The sequence below is a fragment of the Hippoglossus stenolepis genome, chromosome 19, assembly GCF_022539355.2.
Source record: "Hippoglossus stenolepis isolate QCI-W04-F060 chromosome 19, HSTE1.2, whole genome shotgun sequence".
Classification (NCBI taxonomy): domain Eukaryota; kingdom Metazoa; phylum Chordata; class Actinopteri; order Pleuronectiformes; family Pleuronectidae; genus Hippoglossus; species Hippoglossus stenolepis.
The window spans coordinates 19,013,009-19,033,881 of NC_061501.1; the positions used below are offsets into that span (position 1 = coordinate 19,013,009).

The 20,873-nt window shown below is 44.7% G+C and overlaps 2 protein-coding genes across 2 annotated transcripts in view; one reads left to right on the forward strand and one right to left on the reverse strand.

Moving 5' to 3' along the window:
• Positions 1–9,271, reverse strand: part of LOC118098273 (gamma-aminobutyric acid receptor subunit rho-3) — a 14,155-nt gene extending 4,884 nt beyond the window's left edge. The window contains 2 exon segments of the mRNA XM_047344604.1: positions 6,162–6,274; positions 9,101–9,271. Of these exon segments, the coding sequence (XP_047200560.1) occupies positions 6,162–6,274; positions 9,101–9,234 (247 nt within the window). The 5' untranslated portion in view covers positions 9,235–9,271.
• Positions 9,272–11,680: 2,409 nt separating this feature from the next.
• Positions 11,681–20,320, forward strand: LOC118098935. The gene is given in 7 exon segments (XM_047337936.1): positions 11,681–11,904; positions 13,803–14,031; positions 17,822–18,178; positions 18,813–19,045; positions 19,047–19,089; positions 19,285–19,611; positions 20,157–20,320. Coding segments are annotated over 6 exon segments (1,194 nt in total). The 5' UTR covers positions 11,681–11,904; positions 13,803–13,961.
• Positions 20,321–20,873: the final 553 nt, after the last annotated feature.

Here is a 20,873-nt window from a genome sequence, read left to right on the forward strand (position 1 = left end):
CCGTCTGCATCACGAGGGGCCCGTTCTCTGGAGTCAAAGGTTTAACAATGAGAGGAATGCACTGACGGAATGAGGCTGTGACTGACGACTCAGTCACCAGCAGCTTCCACGTGATAATCTGTGAAGGCATCGCCCCTCCATCACATGCAGTCCAGATTCTAGATTATCTGCAGCTTGTTCACAGAATCAGTTTATTTTGATTTATGAGAGAAATAAAAGAATAAACACACGAGACAAAGTGAAAATAATGAACATTACTGACTTCTCAACTCTGTTAACTTAGCAAATATCTCTTTTATAAAGCAACATCAAACACAAAATAATATATCTATTAAAAATAATGGACTGCATTCTATAAATAAGTCCAGGTTTTATGATAATACTAATAAAATACAGGTTGTGTTATGTTGTAAAACATCCACACTCCAAATGATTTAATAGAATGAATTAGAAACGTGACGTTTAGATGATTTCCATAAGCAGGTTAAATCAAAGTTAAAAGTATTTAATTTCAGTATTTATACAGATCTTTTTATACTTGTATTCTATCACATTCCAGATGGAAATATTGTATTTTCTTACCCCACTAAATTCATTTGACTGGTTTAGTTACTTTTTACATAAAAATAAGCAGTATTATAAAACTATACGACATTAAAAAGTCTCCCCATGAATGAACTACCACATTAAACTGCTCTTGCATGTTTTTCAATGTGATGAAAACAGTATTACAATTATATATATATATAAGATATAAGATATTATCCAGTGTAACTCTGCATAATGAGCTCTGGTGTAATTACTTCAACACGACTCCCATCACTGTGTTTCCAGTCTCTTTTTATGTGTGAACAAAGTCCACATTTATCTACTTTATTAGTTTTCTCCCTCTCACGACTGCACATGAATCAAGAACCATCGATATTTCATTACAAATAAACAGTAGGAGGAACCGACTCAGACATTTTTCACATTATTTAGATCTAAACTCAATTTAGAAACCACCAAAGTCACCAAAACCACACACACACATACACACACACACACACACACACACACAATCACTCCGGTCTGGGTTTGTTTGTTTGTGACTGACGTCTGGACGTGGTTTACCAGGTTACATTCCTATTTTTGCCCCAAAGGACAGCAAGAGAAAAAAACGTGTCTGTGTGTGTGTGTGTGTGTGTGTGTGTGTGTGTGTGTGTGTGTGTGTGTGTGTGTGTGTGTGTGTGTGTGTGTGTGTGTGTGTGTGTGTGTGTGTGTGTGTGTGTGTGTGTGTGTGTGTGAGAACCTGGATGTAAAGTGTGTTAAATCCACTTGAATGTTAGCGTCAGAATAAACACTTTATTTAATGAAGTTCATGTGACAGCCGAGGCCGTAAAGCTCCCGCAGTCCGACTTTATCTCTGTCTGACTCACAAAACCCGCCGACCGAGCGGACTCAACACCGAGCGTCGCCACAACAACCGCTGGGGAAAGAAACGTGAAACAGAAGGTCACCCGCTCTCCCCCTGGTCTTTACTGCTCTCCTCTCCCCCACGTCACACCCAGAGGCTCTTAAGCCTTTTTATTGACACGCGTGTAAAAGCAGGTCAAGTGTTTCCCCCGTTGAAAACAGATTTCACTGAACATAGCTGTACTGTGGGAATACACTGGGAATGTTTACGTCCCAGTGCATGTTCCTCCTGAGCGGTAGCGAGTGTACGTTGAAGGCTGCAGGACATTTGAGTTGAAGCCAGCAGTCACTGGTGCTGCTGAGGTAGAGACGCAGAAAGTTTGTTTGGAAGGTTTAACACGAAAAAGTCTGTGTGGGAAACTGAGGCGGCCGCAGCAGAGCCTGGGAGATAAAGACGATTAAATAAATGCATTATGTTATGAATCATCGGCAAAGTTTGGATTTCCCTTCATTACTAAAACATGTCTGACAGGAGCCTCTTGGGACTCAGTCACCACGACAGCAGAAGAGATGAACAGTTACAGTTTGTCCTTTTCACGACTGATCTTTATCACCTGAGGTAGAAATGTCTGTTTCCACCTCGTGTGTCTGCAGGAAGTCACCGCGGATCTCAGCGTAAACATGTGGTTCAGGGAAGAAGAACGTTCAGGAAACTGATCTTCATGAGAGTGGGAATTCTGTTGCAGTGAAATTGAATTTAAGGGACTGTTGACATTCGAGTTTGAAATCAAACTGAAGTTTATCTGAATCACAGGAAACATCCTTCGATTTGTTCGGTGACGCATTCGTTCATCCATCCATCCATCATCCATCCATCATCCATCCATCCATCCATCCATCATCCATCCATCATCCATCCATCCATCCACCCGTTACCACACTTTACATAATTCAATGTCCTAGTGTTGAACTGGAGATATTAAAAAGGAAGATTCATTGAATCATCTCATTGATCTACATTGAATCTAAAGTTGAACTCATCCAGCGGCCGAACAAACTTGTGATGTTTTTTATTTTAATATAAATAATATATTATTTTGTCACTGCTGTTTAAATGTCAATAGGAAGTTGAAAGCTGTGGCTGTCCTAAGACTTTTGAAGACTGGTGTATGTGGACATGCTGGACGCTTCTTGTTCCGATGAGCTGACGGGAACAACGTGTCACATGAATCTTTGTAATCTGCACACGGATCTTCAGATCTTCTGGAAAAGCACGCGGTGAAGACAGAACTGTCTCAGGTGATTAATTGACGGGAGCCCTGGTCTTGTGCTTTCCTGCTCGGCCTGTTCCACCAGCAGATAAAATCAGTAGCTTCAGGTGGTCACATTTCTTTCCTCCGGTATCGCAGGTGTCATTAGTGAGGTTATTTATGGGACACCTTGAAATCGAGAGTTTCATCAGCGTCAGCAAAACACGTCTGCAAACGCAATTATCTAAAGATTTATGAGTTTAGGAAAATGTGTTCATTGAAAATTGAAACTTTTTGCAAAAGTTCCTTATTTGAATCCCTGTGTTTGTCCTTTAGTCTCCACGTGCGGCGCTGGACTTGTTATTTGAGTCCTTCTACATCTGAGTGAGTGCTGCAGCTTTGTATCGCCTCAAATCTTTCCTGCTGCAGCTTTAAGGTCAATTTATTTTTTGTCCCGAAATGTCCGTGACACTCTGCGATTTACGTTGAGTCATTTAATCCCAGGACACAACGCTGCAGATGGATCAATTCACTCAGTCATAAGCAGCATAATGCAGCTTTAAGGTCACGGGCTTGTTTCTCTGTGCTGGGATTTGACCCTCATCAGCAGCGGTCACAGGAGGCGAGAGGTGACGGGATTACCAGCTGATTCTCAACCTGAACGTCAGATCCCGTACGGACTCGGCTCGGCCGTAACGCTGCAGCCCGCCCTGGAACACAGAGACGTAATGGACGCCCTCCTCTGCCAGGAAACTGAAGGATGTGTATGATTTGTGCAGCCTACACACTCGTCTTTAACCTTTACAAAGCACCACAGCAGCGGTTTTCCACGTTACATCCCACTCACTGCAAATAACATGTGCTGTACATGACAGGTCACCGGTTTAGAGACAATATATTTCTGCTGTGATTTGAACTTTGGGATGTGTTTCGCTGCAGCTGCATGTCAGAGAGGCCGAGGCTCCGGTCGAGATTTTGCATGATTGAAACTATAGATTTTAAAGCTTGCACAAAGTTTTGATGGGTTTAAAAATAGATTAAAATCCTTATTTTTCTATTTGAGTTTTTCCTTCTAAAAAAGCTGCAGCTCTTTTTGTTTCTCCAACACAAGTTCACACTTTCAGATTCTAGTTGTGGTCCCAGTGCATCAGTTTGTCTTCCAGGTTTGAAACCTTGGAAATGGTTCAGGAAACAAGTTCTGAAACGTTGAAACTTGAGTTTTGAGAGAGCGAACCTGTATTTTGAAACTTTTTGTACGTATACCTGAACTCCAGGTGTATGGCTCCTCTTTTTCACCCTGAGATATTTGTGTTATTTTAGTCTATTTCAGTTTTGCATCCGTCCGTGTCCTCTCGCTTGAATCCTCTGGAGAATCTCCTGCTGTTTTCTCACATGAGCTCATTCAGACATTTTCTACGGGGCTGACAGAAAAAGATATGGAAAAATGTTTGAAGCAACAGCACGTTCGGACGTTTGCGTTCTTGAAATGATTGAAAGCTTCAGTTTCAATCATTCAAAACCTTTTCTATAAGATTCTAAGCTTCCAAACACAAAGTTTTAACCTTGTTCTCCAGTTTCAGTTCCAGTTATTTTCCCTTCAGGACATTGGAGGAGCGTCAGGATCCTGCTCAGCTACGATGATGCTCAGTGAATTGTTGATGTTTTCAGGTCATAAGCTCAGAACATTCTTCCTCCACCAAAAACATGGCTTTGTTTTCTCTCTGCACAACATTCAGCTTCTGTGTGAACGTGCTCGTTAGACTTAGAGAAAAATGTCTTGCTCTTCCTGTGTGTACAGACCTCGGGCTGGAGGAGCAAAGGCTTTCTGACAACGTGATGTCTTTGTGTGAAAAGGTGTCATTTCATTCCACGGTGGTAAACAACCTCATCACGGTCACAAGGCCAAACCTGCTTTAATGACAGGAATGAATCTGCCAGATCAGAATCAACGATGTTTACCTGCAACTGAGGCAAGACGAGGTCACACGGCGAAGAGCTGCTGCGTTTGGCAGGACACCAGCTGAATGCCGGCCCCGCTGGTAAATCAATTACGAGCGTTTTAAACCACGGTGTGTGACCACGGCGTGGAAGCAGCACGGCGTGGAAGAGCGCGGCGGCCTGATGTGGAGACAACTGTGCAAAGTTTGTTGGGATTCATTTGAGTTTACAGGCACGTCCGTTAAAGGTCGACCTCGACTACAAGCCCTCAACACGTGTCCCATGGTTTATTTCTGGACTGTGGTCCCTGGTGGGAACTGACGAGGGGATGGTTTTGATTCTTCAGCTTCCACGCACGCACACACACACACACACACACTATAGATTTGGGCTTATCTGAGGCAGACAAAGCTAAGATTTCCCCCGTGTCAGTGTAAAATTATAGTGCGTGGAAATGCCGCAGTGCCGGAGGGCAGACAGGGGTGTGTTAGCTGTCCCCACCCTGAACGACAGGCAGAACCACAGAGACGTCAGACATATAGAAGAGGGGGGGGGGGGTTCAATACCTAGAAGTAGAAGAGCTTCAGGGTTTCTCGCCCACAGTAGAGACGTGAGGAAGAGTACGAAGTTTAGTTTAGATTTAATAAAAAAGCTTGTGGAGTCAGTTATAAAGATTTTCAAGTGTTTTCATCTTTAAAGTGATGAAAGGAAGAGACACACTGTCGTCACCAGAGAAATTACAGCAGTGTCGTGGTCGTACAAATACTCAGAGTAAACCTCGTCGGTCAGGATCAGACAAACCAGAGATCACAGATCTGTGATCAGATCTGATCACAGATCTGATCTCTACATCAAACCTTTCTGCACAAAGTAATATTTAGTATATAGAGTATATATACTGCATCGTGTGTCTATTCTTTAAATACACAGACACTGTGCTTACATGTTTATCTCATTAAGAGCTTTCATGCACTGATATAATCTGCTTCACCAAATACGTGTCTGCACGATGTATCGTCGAGTGTTAGGTAGAGACGATCTTCACTGCACACGTCAGTGTGTTTCCACCCATCTGGTCCAGACTCCAGAATATAATCCAGATTAATGCACACACACACACACACACACACACACACACACACACACACACACACACTGGGGCACTCATTATATTGCAAAAACAAACGCAGGGGCACAATCACATTGGAGTGAGCACACAGAGTCCTACTGTATTTCAAATGTCTCTCTCACACACACACACACACACACACACACACACACACACACACACACACACACACACACACACACACACACACACACACACACACAGCAGTGTAATCTGGGTCAGTGTTGGTGATTTGGGATTGACACATCCATTGTCTGAGTGACCCAGTGCGAATCATCACATCATCAAACCTCTGCACCATCATCAGCGTGGGACGACGAGCGGTTTCTGTGTTAGACAATGGATGAATGGATTAAATCAACAGAGATCAGAGATGGAATGGGGTGTGTGTGTGTGTGTGTGTGTCTGTGTGTGTGTGTGTGTGTGTGTGTGTGTGTGTGTAGTCTGACCTCCAAAGCCGGGTCTCATGGCAAAGTCGTGCTCCTCGATCCTCAGCAGCTGTTCACTTTTTATTAGCAGCGTTTTGGTGCTGTCCTGCCTCTTCAGTTTGTAGTCAATACGTCTGCAGAGACAACACACACACACACACACACACACACACACACACACACACACACACACACACACACACACACACACACACACACACACACACACTGTGTTAAGTGATTAATTGGTTTATAAAGGCTTTAATTACAGGCTGTATTTTTGATTATAAAATACACAGCATGTGTGTCTCAAATCAAAGGCGTGGCTCAGCTCCATCAACAAATAAACAGACGTGCACGAGTACACACATGTTCTCTCCCTGACACACAAAGTGTTTTGTTCTGCTACTGCAGGACTGAACCACCAGCCTCATGTATCTCAACCTGTTCCTCAGCGTCAGTGGATGAAACACTTCTTCTAAATCAAGTTGAACTATAACGACAGATTATTTTAACATGAATTACACCAGATATTTTCATTTATATCACAACTTTGTTGCTTTTGTTTCCTGGCAAATGTAAAAGTCATTTTCTGATATCTCTGCCTCAAGTTTCTGAACCACTACATTTCCCAGAATGCCTTTCTAATCCCTGACAAAGCAGGACAACGGCTGCTTTCTGCAAAAAGATCCACACAACCAGGTCCAAAATCCTCTCAAAGGCTGGACAGTAAAATCTGTGTTGACACAACACACACAGGTTTTTTACTTTAAAACTGATTAACATATTTAGACCATAATGAAGAGATATCAGTTGCAGAAAATATTGTAATAACATAATTTTTATACAATTTTAAAAGAAGAGTTGGAGTGTGTTGGAGTGTGTGTTGGAGTGTGTTGGAGTGTGTTGGAGTTAGTTTAAGTGTGTTGGAGTGTGTGTTGGAGTGTGTTGGAATGTGTTGGAGTGTGTTTGAGTGTGTTTAAGTGTGTTGGAGTGTGTGTTTGAGTGTGTGTTGGAGTGTGTTGGAATGTGTTGGAGTGTGTTGGAGTGTGTTTGAGTGCTGCCGTTCACAGAAAATAAAAAACAAACACAGACCAAAGTTAAGTAAACTATAAACTGCTCTGAACGTCTGACGCTGGACCAGGGAAACCCCGACGAGACGACTTTCAGGATGTGGAAGGTGTAATTACGGATCGGCCACAGCTGCTTCTCAGCTGCATCGTGTGTGTGTGTGTGTGTGTGTGTGGTGTGTGTGTGTGTGTGTGTGTGTGTGTGTGTGTGTGTGTGTGTGTGTGTGTGTGTGTGTGTGTGTGGTGTACAGGTGAGCAGACAGAGGTAAAGGGGTTAAAAAGCTGTTGAAAAGCCTCTGAAAGTCACAGTCACACACTTTGACACAAACAAAGACACACACACACACACACACACACACTTGCTCCTCTGTTATTGTCAGATCACAAAATGTATTTGAGCCAAATCCCATTTTCCATAATCCGTTAAATTAACCTTGAATCAAATGTCACAATCGTCCAAACAACCACATTAAACACTAATCTCAAAGCTGAGCTCATTTTAATGAACTGAACTTAAACCACTGAACAAACTTGGAGCTAATTTTAACCTGAACCTGAATTAACAAAGTGAGACACACACACACACACACACACACACACACACACACACACACACACACACACACACACACACACACAGGTTTGTGTATTTGTATCTTGCAGAGAAACGATATTTGGGTTGTTTTGCTCATGTCTGATGTGATTTTTGAGCATTTGGGAGAATTTCCTCTTTTCATTCTTCAAAGTGTTGAGAAATAAAGTCGGACATGAAGAATAACTCTTTCACAAAGTTTTTAAAATGTTTCTAATTCCAAGATCACAAAAGATCAAACCTGTGATACTGGGATCAGCTGAGATAATCTAACTTTACACAGAACATGTTTTCCTGCTCTTTCTTTCCTGTTCGCACCTGAAACCACAACCGACAATGGCGTCACGCTGCCGTAACACCACACCCTGCGGAACGCACCAGAGGAATCAAACCTGTGTCACTTTAAAGCTCCACTAAGGACGAACATGTGGAGAGGAGAGGAGAGACACTCCCCCCCCCCTGAACGCTCTGTGTTCATGTCTGAAAACCGTCTGTGTGATGTGGTGCAGCTTCACTGAATTTCAGGGTGTAAACTTTACTGAGTTTGCATTGACTTCCATTCATCGTGCACAGCCCAACCGAAACCTTACGTCACGTCCAACCCCAACGTTAAACCAACCACAGTTCACATCTGACCTCTGACCTCCTGTGTGTACACAAACAAGAACACAAAGGTTCTCTAATAGAGGCCTCACTGATCGTGTGAGAACACAGCTGTCTCATGTTGACTCTGTCGTTACCTCATCAGCGTTTGTCTGTTTGTCTTTCATCACTCAAAACCTGCTGAAGCAGCTTCCATCCACGTTTAGGGAGCGTGACCCAAGAAGAACCCACCTCACTTTGGAGCGGGATACAAATAAATCCAGGAGGGTTTTCCTTTGTCTGTAATGTGGCGAGGTGGGCGTGGGCGTTGGCGTGGGCGTGGGCGTTGGCGTGGGCGTGGGCGTTGGCGTTGGCGTTGGCGTTGGCGTTGGCGTTGGCGGAGCTGTGCTCTCTCTGCCGCTGAATGAGCCGTGAACATATCTGTTTTATTTTGAAACTGACGACTCGTGAAACAGGACCAAACACATTTACTTTAACGCTGGAATGTTCCTTTAAAGAGACGATGATCACAACCTGCTCTTCACCTTTCACCTCACTAGAGGTCAAACCTCCATCAGTTGTCCTGATATTAGGGAAAAACTTTGCACAACAGATTTTCAGTAAAAACCAGCTATAACAGTGTGTGTGTATCGTGAGTGTGTATCGTGAGTGTGTATCGTGAGTGTGTATCGTGAGTGTGTGTCTGCTCGTCTCACCCTCCAAACTTGAACTTGCTGTTTTCCCCGAGGTACACCTCCTTGTGCTTCCTGCGTCCGGAGATGCGACCGCCGGTCACCTTGGCAACGAGGCTGGCGGCCAGAGCCAGGAAAGCCAGCGCGCCCACCCTCATGTTTCACACGTCTCCCCGCCACAGCAGACTCAACGGCAGCATGGCGGCCACAGTGACCCAGCCCCCATCCACCGGCCACCTCCAGGTCACAGCGTCCACACCGAGCCGTCCTGCTGACTAACGCCCGAGGTTCAGGTCAGACATCGCAGCTCGTCTCCTCAGCCTGAGAGATCCAGGACCAAGCTAATGCATCAGTCGAGTCTGGATGTGCTCGCTCACATGCACACGTATGTGTGTTCACATGCATGTGTCTCTGCAGCAGCTGCAGCTCCTCAGGCTCCGGCTCAACATCCCGACTGCGATGATCTCCAGGAATCTTTGTCTTCTGCCGTCCGTCCACTTCATTCATTCATGCTCTCTCTCTCTCTCTCTCTCTCTCTCTCTCTCTCTCTCTCTCTCTCTCTCTCTCAGTCTGTTTTATCTGTGGTTTTGTGGATCTTTCAATCTCTGATTAAAATCGATATGAATCTATTCCTCGCAGCGATAGAGGAATGACACTAATTCCACCATAATCCTCTTATCTACAGCCACAGCAATCTTTCACTAACCTACAAACACGACACACACGCACACACACACACACACACACACACACACACACACACACACACACACAAACACACACCAGTAATCAGGATTTTCTCAGTAGGACAATGAAAAAACAGGCACCTGGTGTGATTATATGAGGTTGGCACACACCTTCACCTCGTGTGTGTGTGTGTGTGTGTGTGTGTGTGTGTGTGTGTTGTGTGTGTGTGTGTGTGTGTGTGTGTGTGTGTGTGTGTGCGTGTGTGCGATAAGATGAATCAGCCACTCAAACTACAAAAGATTGTCGAGATCAGCCTCAGATTTAATCGCAGCTGGAAAGGAGCAGACTGTGTCTAATCCCCACTCACCGAACACATTCCTCACTCGACACCTCCGTCGGAAACACAAAACACACACATATCAACACAAAGAACACACACAAGCTGCCTGACCAGCGCCACACAAATGCAAAAGAACATCCGTTTGACGGAGGCTTCGTCGTGAATGAAAGATCAGATAAATAAACGATATCTGAGTTTCGGGGGGAATTTCCTCTTTTGCATCTTTAAGGTGTGTTGAGAAATGAAAAAGTCTCAACATGACGAATTACTCATTTCACAATCTCTAATCTCTTTTTTTTTTTAAATGTTTTTAACTTCATGACACAAAAGATCAAACCTGTGATACTGGGATGAATCAGCTGAGATAATCTAACTTTACATAGAGGAAGTTTTCCTGCTCTTTCTTTCCTGTTGCACCTGAAACCACGGCCGGCAACGGCGTCACGCTGCCGTAACACCACACCCTGCGGAGCGCACCAGAGGAATCGAACCTGTGAACTTGGATATGAAACAATCTCAATGTGATGGGATTTACGTTTGGAAAAGTGGTGGTCGTGTTTCTTAGCCTTTGTTGAACACAACAGATTTGTCTTAATTCAGGGCCGTGAGCCACGGAGGCCATTTTGAAATGAGACTCAGGGGATTCCCGTGATTGGCGTCACCAGCGTGTCCCGCCCTTTCTGCTGTCTCCTAGCAACAGAGCTCCAATTAGACATGACGAGAGAGTTTTGATGCCCCTCGGTTTTTTAACATGTTCCATTAGCCTGATAATTAATACTCAGACGTGAAGCCCAAACATCTTGATCGCCCCCTAGTGGCTGGCTGCAATATGAATCATAAACCCTGCCTCCTCCGTGTTAGCAGATGGTTTTCAGTCTATGTTTCACGACAGTTTCAGTGTAAAATTTTGACTTTCTTCTGTTTACTTTCTTCTCATAGACATACGACTATTTTATTGCATAATTACGACCTTTCTCTTGTATGACTGCAACTTCCTTCTCGTAATATTGTGACTCAAGTCTTTCTTCAACGAGGCCCCGATACTCCGTCGCACCATCTTCTATTCTTCTTCTTCTTCTTCTTCTTCTTCTAACTTTTTCCACACAAACCTCAACACCAGATGTGAATCTTAGATCCGATCTAGATCTAATCTGGATGTGTGAGTCATTTTAACAGCAGCTGTAACAATTTAAAGAGAAAAGGAAAAAGTCTGAGCTTCACCGTAGTGTCTGCATGTGTGTGTCTGTTCTCAGCAGGTGTAGAACAGACTGTGTGTGTGTGTGTGTGTGTGTGTGTGTGTGTGTATGTGTGTCGGCTGTTTGACAGAGAACACATAGCACATGGAGCACAGCTCACATTAAAACTGCTCCTCACTCTGAAAACAAACCCCACTGACATTTGATGTTGCTTCAGAGGAAACACTGACCCTTACACACTTGTATTTGTGCTTCTGTGTGTGTGTGTGTGTCTGTGTGTGTGTGTGTGTCTGTGTCTGTGTGTGTGGTTGCAGCTTTGCCAATCACAACCAAACTCCACCCATTCAGAGGGTGTGCACTTCATGTGAGGAGAGACCTGACCCTCCCGTCAGTGCCTGGTGTGTGGTGAAATGTGTGTGTGTGTGTGTGTGTGTGTGTGTGTGTGTGTGTGTGTGTATGTGCTCTGCCTATTCTCTAAATAACCTGTCGATCCAGTCAAGCTAACGCTCAGTCTCAGGAGGCAGCAGGCTCGGCACTTCCTCTGCTATTCACTTCTTCCTCTTTCTCCTGAATTTCATCTGAACCGAGGCTTCAACTCAAACACTGTGAGTAACTCAGTTTGTGTGTGTGTGTGTGTGTGTGTGTGTGTGTGTGTGTGTGTGTGTGTGTGTGTGTGTGTTTTCTCAGGTTTCATTGGCACATGGGACAAATTGCGCTGGAGATAAGCTGTAAGTGCCCTTGAGGCCAAAGAGTTATTGTTCGTGGTTTAATAACGTCAATAAATCTTTATTAAGGTGCTAAAAACTGTTACTTGTGGCAGGAAGGAAAGAGTAACTGATAATCCTGGTCTTTACCTGATGTGTGTCTTAATAGATTGTGTTATTAGCTAATTAAAAGGCATTTTTGAACAATATTATATGTTTTAGATGCAGGAAAGTGAGTGTAGTTTGTTTTATTGTATTTATCGTATTTCTTTGGGTCGCTGGATGAATTTGAATGTTAACCACACTGGGTTAAAATAATTAGACAAAAGAAAGTGTTTTTGACACAAGGTAAAGAAGTTGAAATCTTTAACTATTTGTTTTGAAGGTGACACATTCAGCAAAGTGTTTATCTGACTTGTTTTGCTCATATTTGACTTCATACATTCTTCTGTCTGTTACTTGTACGCATGTTAATTCTCTTTGACGTAAGCTGACAGTTCAATGAGGTCGGAGAGTTATTGTTAGCGGCTGAATTATATTAATCATTAATAGAGAAAAAGATTGATATAAGACGTACTGATGGCAGCAAAGGTCCAAGAGGTATTTATGTGTTAATGTTCCAGATGCCTCAGAGTGAGCGTTGATTGCTGTCAGGTGCGTGTTATTCATTTTATTCTCCTGTACTTTTAGTATCTTACACAATAATGGAAAAAACATAGAATTAAGATGTGAGGAAATGTGATAAAAAAATAGAAATGAATTGCTTTAGATTGTTGAAGCCTGAACATTCTTGCTGTTAAAATAGATTTAGAATAATTTTTAAATTGATAATAGATTTTCTGCAGAATCTTGAAAGTGTTTGCTTCACATTCCTGAAGTTTGGCCTCTTTGTTTTCTGCTGTGAAGAGAAACTTGGACCAACTTGTTTTTTTTTTTCAGGCCACAAACAAAGGCAAAAGTCATTTGTCATTTTCTGGCTCTTGCTCAACTGTCGCTGCATTTTTACTCAGTTACTAAGAGGGAACATTTAGGAGAAGTCCCACCGACTCCTCTGCAGCCAACAGGAAGAGTTCAGCAGTAAATATGAGATAATGTGCTTCTTCTCGCTGTATCACACCTGAGGGGGGGGGGGGGTGTCTGCCGCTCTAATGCAGGAAGAATGAAGCATAAACATGTGAACAGCTGCTGCAGGGCCACCTCGCCCTCTTCGTCACAGCTCCTCATCATCACCCGACTCATCGCGACACTCGCTCTCTGTGGGAAATCGTCTTTAACCCTTTAGGACTTGATCGTTTTATCTGTGGCAGGACTCCTCACGTTTCCTCTCCGATGTGCGACACCAACTTCAGCTGTTTGTTCTGGAGCATTAAGATCCAGATAACACGAGAGGGTTTTATTGTGCACGAAGAACAGAAGCATTTTCTTCCCTTCGCTTATCAGGTCCACAGGAGGATAAAACAGAAGATAAGGAGAAAACCGAGATAGTTGGGTGTTGTTGTCAGAGCTCGTGGTGGATCAAAGACTTCAGGCGTCCGGCCGCAAATCTCACTTTATTCTTTGAATTTCTTTCTTTGAGAGCGAAGACAGTCAAATCCCCCCCGATCATCACAGGATCCAACCTGAGAGCTGCACGTGTTCTGTCTCGTTCTGACTCTGCATGTACGTCTTCATGTGTCCATATCGTCAGGAATGTGTCTTTAATCATGCTTCTCTTTTCTGTCTCTGTGTGTGTGTGTGTGTGTGTGTGTGTGTGTGTGTGTGTGTGTGTGTGTGTGTGTGTGTGATGCCAACCCACCCAGAGTGATCCAAGGAAAAACCAAAACAGGACGAAAGGAGAGAGAGTGGAAACTCTCGGCTGACTCTGCCCCAGTGGAAGGAGTATGGACTGACTGCATGTGTCCCCCTGCCTCATCGAAGCGTGTGTGTGCGTCTTGAATGCGTCCAGCTGAAAGGAAGTCATGTCAGCGACACACACCTGGGCCTGTCTGCTCCTCTGGATCTCCTTCGCCACGCAGGACAAAACCCCAGGTAGGACACAAACACCTCTTTGTCCGGCAGCCTCAACTGATCCGTCTGCAGGGGAACGCTCTCAGGGATCAGCAGACCGGAGGGTTTCTCTGCAGAACCTGATACACACATCCAGTCTGGGAAAAGAAACACACAACCACAGAAAAAAAGTGTGAATGTTAAAGTTAAATTTGTGTCTCAGCACCATTAGTCAGACGTGCTCAAACTTTTCCTCAGAATGGACTTCTGAGGAAAAGGTCTGAACTCAGGAAGGAAAAATCCTCCGACCACAGCAAATGACAGAGCAGCTGAAGTTAAGAGGAAAAACCTGGTCAGGTCGTGTTTCAACCGACCGCCATTCCTTACAGATGAGTTCACGTGTGACTCAACTTTATCCACAACATCTGTGCTAATCTGAACCAAAAACCTCAAATCGTCGCACCTGAAGTCTGAGTTCATGGATCTATGCAGAGAAAGTTCTGCTCACTTTCCCCAAACCAAACAGAAACACGTGGTGCACAGGCCGCACGCCCACCGCTGACTCATCTATGAAGTTATGGATCAAACTCCGAGCGCATTTCTCCGCTATAAGAACCAAAAGATTTAACAAATGCAACAAACATCCTTTGAGCTGAAGCTGCATTTCCCTCCTCAGCTGCGTGTTGGGGATGGATCCAGGTTCGTGGCTCTATTTGTTAGGAAACCACAGTCAAACCACATCAGCAACAAAACCACATCCTTCGATGCAAATGATCAGAGAGACGAACGCAGGTTAAAACATTATGTCCTTGGTGGACGTGGAGCTTTCGACTGCGTCCTTGGGTGGAGCAGTTTGTTTGGTTGTCATGGAGATCAGCTGCTGCGTCCTTCTGAAGCCTGATTGCAGCGCGAGACTTCCTTCCTTTCCTTTCATCCCGGAGAAACGAAGGTTCGCTCTCGGGCCGATCCCAGGATTCACTGCGCTTCGGTCATGAACCGTTTCTTTTCCAAAGAGGTAAAAGTTCAGACAAGTGATGAGACGTCCAGTCGTTTAGTTTCATGTTTCAACCGAACAGCTGCAGTACACATGTTGAAAAACAAAGGCGCATTAAGACATTCTCCTCGTGTCCATCACTGAAATCCTTAAAGATAAAAATACTCACAAGTAAAAGTTCTGCATGTAGAAAGTCCAGAGTGAAGGATTAGGCCACTTCACCCACTCGGGACCAGTAAGTCGACCTTTTAAGAATTTTTTAAGCAAACAACTAATTCCAAGGTCAAGATTGAAATATATATTAATGTTTTATCCAAAATCCATGTGCGTAGGAAGCAAAGAGAAAAGCAAACGTCTCGATGTTTGTTTACAGCTGCAGATAAAGAAGGTGCAGGCGTGGGTGACGAAGGACGAAGCTGAGCCTGAAAGTCAGTTTAAAGAAAATTCATTATTCTTTATGAGAAAAGACAAAGTACGAGGACGTCTGATCCCTGCTTCACTTTCTGATCCCACACTGTTCTCTCTAGATCTCAGCAGTAAAGCTGCAGAGCAAAATATTATCATAAATAATATCCATCCTTCCGTTTCTGTTCCCTTATCCGGGATCGAGTGGCGGAGGCAGCCAGCAGCAAAGCAGGATGTCCCAGACGCCTCTCGCCAAATCCACGTTTTCCTGCTCCTCCTGAGGCTCAGACCAGATGTGACATGTGGCCCCCCCCTCCTTTTATCATTTATATTATTTACGTTTCATTTCAGTGATGACCCTGAAATCGATTGAAAATCTTCGATGTATTTTGAGGGAGATCGGGATTAGTTGCTTATAAGAAGTTGGTGAATCTCTGTAAACGAATGAATCCGTTGGTGAGGGACAAGATTCAGGAGCCGGCAGCTCCTGGTTTCTGATTCCACGGCCGGGTTAGGGTTCGGGGCTCAGGTTGGACCAGGCTTCGGTCGCCTGCTGGTAAACAGAAGAGGTGAAACATGAAAATCTTCGGCCAATCAGCTGTTTAATGCATGGCCTGAATGTCGTCTGGACCTTAAACACATGTTTTCTGTGGAGAAACATTCGACTTGTGATAAAAGAAACTAGTCGGACTGGAAACATACGGAGAAGCTCTGATACTCTCGATTGTCAGGCGAGTTGATGGTGCTAATTCTGCTCTGAGGTTCCAAAGCATCGCAGAAAAGGAAAATAGGCAAAAAGGAAGCGATGATTTGGCCAAGAGGCTGTTTGATGACACCTCGTAAAGTGGAAGGATTTGACTTTTGTTGCTTTTCAAAGTTTAAAAAAGCTGCTTAATTGAGTCTTTGTTTTGGTCTTTAATAAACTCCTGAGGCAACATGTGGCTCTGAACGTTTCCCTCTGTGCACCAGCTGCTCTCTGATGGAGGATAAAACCAAACCAGACACACACACACACACACACACACACACACACACACACACACACACACACACACACACACACACACACACACACACACACACACACACACACAGTTTTACATGTTAATCTGAAAGGAGACAGGTTTTCCGTTTTTCTATCCTCTTGTGGGTTATTAAGATTTTTGGGAACGTTAAATTGAAAAGCACAACTGATTTTGGAGCCAAAAATCGTTTTAGTTTGTCTCCGTTCAGTAAAGTTGCACTTACAAGTTGTTTCTGGAGCTAATCTTGTTGAGACGATAAAACGAACTGATGCAGCTCAAAGCTCCGGAAGAGGCTCATTGACTTGAACTGAAGATTGAATTTACTTGTTCCTGTTTCTCTGCCACAGAACAGAATACAAACCCACCGACACGCTCAGATTTCATGACTAACATGTGTCACTGTTTAAACTGCAGAAGATAAAAACGAGTTCGAGGTGGATTTTCCTCCTCAGGCTGTGAAGTCTGCGATAAGATGCTATCACATATTTGTAATCTCGTTTAAATCTCCTCGACAATCAGTGAAAGGATTAGACTGAATGTTTGTTTTATCAAATGACAGCGTGTTTGCGGTTAATGTTTCACCGTCGGAGTAAATGTGTCCGCTCGGTGCACCGTCACAGCACAAACCACAACAAGGGCATGAAAGGTCACGTTCCTGCGGGGCCAGGGGCCAGCTGGGGAATCTGCACGTCGGGCGGGTAAACAGGTCGGCTGCTCTGCTGCAGGTGTGAGTCAGAGGTTCGAGTCACGACTGCGCTGCTGTCAAAGTTATGATTAACAGGAAGAGCAGGAACCAGAGGGAGAACAGCTGTGAGCGGGACGCAGGCCAGGTGCTGACAGAAGCTCTCAGGAGGCACAGTCACTATTCACCCTCCAGTCACTCGTCTGTCGTCACAACAGAAACTGTCACTCACTGAAAACATGTGGATGTGATTATCCAGCGCGAAACTAAGACATTTTCAGCCATGTCGTTTGATCTCCAGCATCATTATTCACAGCCATGAATTGATTTTTATCTGTATGAATATCTATATATTTATGTATTACGCAGCCCGTCCAGGCCCCAGAGCCATTTGAATGAACCAGTGAGATTGTTTCTGCCTCAACAATCAGAAATGTTCCTCCAGGCTGCAGCGGAGATGAACTCACTGTGATTCAGCACGTTACACACAAGCTCGGGCAACTGATCAACACTGACATCACCTTTCTGAAGAAGTACAGATGAGAACAGAACGTAACCATGACGTCTTTTAGTTTGTGAATCCCCCCATGATGGATTACAATGTACTGCACAATCTTTTATCTTTCATATTTAATTTTGTTCAAAAACACAAGTGCAGCATCACTTGAAGCTGGAACACAAATCACTGGGGTTCATTGTGTGATCTCACCTGTGTCCTCATGTCAGATGCGACCGTGACGTGCTTTGTCTCGGAGGAGTGCGTGCTGCCCTGCAGCTTCCCGCCCGGCAGCGAGGAGACCGTGGAGTGGTTCAGACAGGACGTGGTGGTCTACAAGTTTGAGCGGGAAGACGACGAAGACGACGAAGACGAAGATGACGATGACGACAGCAAGAGCAGCAGCGAGGAGCACTTTGACTACAAGCAGCTCTCCGGGCGTGCATCAGTGTTTCCACACCTGATTTCCCGTGGAAACGCCACCCTGGTCCTCCGGAGTGGGGACCTGAAGGACAGAGGCACGTACAGGTGTCACGTGCGCACATCGAACGGCGAACACGACGCCAAAGTTATCCTGAAGGTGGAAGGTGAGTTCAAAACAGATAAAGCTTCGCTGTCTAAAAATAAATGTGATGATTATTTACTGGAGTTTCCATTTTATTTCGAACGGGCTAACTTCTCATGTATGTGGATACTTTGACTCTACGGGTCAAACTAACGAGTCAGTGTCAGCTGTCAATCATGACGTCTCAGCCTGTTTTTATATCATCAAATAACTAATTACAACCAAACTGATCAGAAACACTTGAACAAACATCAGTGAGATGAGAAACGACCTGGAATCGACAGAAACATCTTTTTAGTTTGTATCAATTAACAAGGAGGAGGGGTTGCTGATGACCTGTACTGCAGCCACACAGGGGGCGACTGGTTTCTTTGGGAGCGGTCATGTCGTCCATCTTTACTCACAGTCAGTGGTACTACATACCATGTACTGTATACTCATGTTATCTGACTGCAGAAGAATGACATCGCCACTGCCAGGTTATATTGGGCCCTGGCATTTAGGAGTCTATCATCAGGGGCTGCTGGGAAACATGTGAACATGCGTGTGTGTGTGTGTGTGTGTGTGTGTGTGTGTGTGTGTGTGTGTGTGTGTGTGTGTGTGTGTGTGTGTGTGTGTGTGTGTGTGTGTGTGTGTGTGTGTGTGTGTGTGTGCAGCACCCATCCGAGGTCTGACTCTGGAGCTGTCGAGGCTGAGCGGCTACGAGGAGATGAAGTGCAGCGTCCGTAATGTCTTCCCGCCTCCTCGTGTAACCTGGGCGACTGAACCGCCCACTTTCGAGGACCTCCGCCTGGTCACCCGCATGCTGGCCAAATACAGGACTGTACACGGTGGAGCAGTCGCCCGCTGCTGGAACGGACATCCTGACCTCATCTACATTCGTAAGTCATCACACCACGGGGTCCGGCCTGACCACCTCACTCAGAGAAAGAGGTGGGAAGAATTTAGGATTCTAGTTTTGAGTTGAAATCCAAGGTGGACCTCTGCTGGTTGAAACCACTTACTGCAGGGTTTATCACCCATACTGCAGCCAGCCACCAGGGGGCGATACAGATGCTTTGGCTTCCCTTTTGGGAGCCGTCATGTCGGCCATCTTTATTTAACGGTTGAAACATTTCCTCCTGGTAGAAATAAGAGGGACTCAAGGGAGGGATCTGACCATCCCCTGCTCCGCCCCTTTCTACCTGAACCACCCCTCCCTGGAGTGGAGCTTCTCCGGCGGCGAGGACCCCTCCCACATCCTCACCTACGACAGTCGGTCAGGGCACAGCGTCGCCACGGCGCCGTGGAGCAGCCACGTGGAGCTGGACGGCTTCAGGGTCCCGTTCGGGGACGGCTCTCTGCGACTCATGGACCCCAAGCACTCGGAGCACACGGGCAGCTACACCCGCAGGCCCTCCTCGCCGGTACAACACGCACGAGGAGCGCCGACGTCATCAAATGACGGTCCTGACGGTGAGGTCCCCAGAGAGCTGATACTTCCTCTCACGCCCAACTCTCTCCTCAGATTCAACCAGCCTACACCACAGTCCCACTACAGAGGAGATGAAACACATCTAATCTCACAATGTTAATAAAGAGATGAAAATATCCAGCAGAAGTTTACAAACAAACAAAACTCATTTGCATATTTAAACCTTACAATTTAGAAAACTAAATATCAGTCTGAATAATTATTGTTTAGTTTTAAATCAATTATCTCTGCTGTCGCTTTGAGGACAATGTCTGAGGGTGATCCTCACGAAATTCATTTAAACGTTATTAGAGAAAAAACAAAACAAGTTTCAAACGAATGTCAAAAATAATATAAAATGCTTTTTTTGTAAATAGTATAACAAAATATGCAGAATCAGCAGCTTGGTCAGTTTGGCATATAAATTAACTTTGTCACGTACTTGAGCTGCTGTAGCTCATGAAATAAACAAAGTGAGAAGATGCAGAAATCTCCACCCAATTTATTGACTGTATCTTTTAAACAGCGTGTCTTTCCCTGTGTGCAGCTGAGCGGAACACATCAGACGAGCCGTCTTACTGGTGGATTCTGGGCCTGGTGATAGCGGGACTCATCGTGGCTCTGGCAGCCATGTTAGCGTTCCTGAAGCTCAGAGGTAAAGACGGACTCCAGGGGATGTGGACAGACAGACACAGGAAGAAAACAGCTTGACTGCACTGACGTCATATCGTTCAAACTAAATACAAAAACATCTGTAAAGGTTTGAGCCAAATCTGTGTTCTACGCTTCAGATCTATACAAAGTGGTTCCTACTCAGCTTATATATACACAGAATATATATATATATATATACACAGAACACAAAGAAAATACACAGAACACAACAAATACACAGGACAAAGGCAAAAATAGTTTGGAATAATTTGGGTTTTCAGCAGAAGACTTAAAGATGGTCAGAACAACCCGCACCTTTTGGTGAGAGGAGCTTTGTCACTTCGTTACTGTGAGATAGAAAGTTTGATTTTCACTCATCTTGATGAACGATGAGACATATTCAGGGAACTGATGGTTATGAGTGAGATCCAATAAAAGTCTGGATCTGTGGATTTACATGTGGTTTCAAGGAGCCTGTTGGGCCTTGGTGGAGGCTTGGGGAGTTTCCAGGTCATGCTGCTCCAAAGCTGTGGGAAATGGTGTGTTTCTTGCATCAAGAAATTAAAAACTGAGTTCAGACTTTGTCTCATATTCATATTGTCGGTGCAGG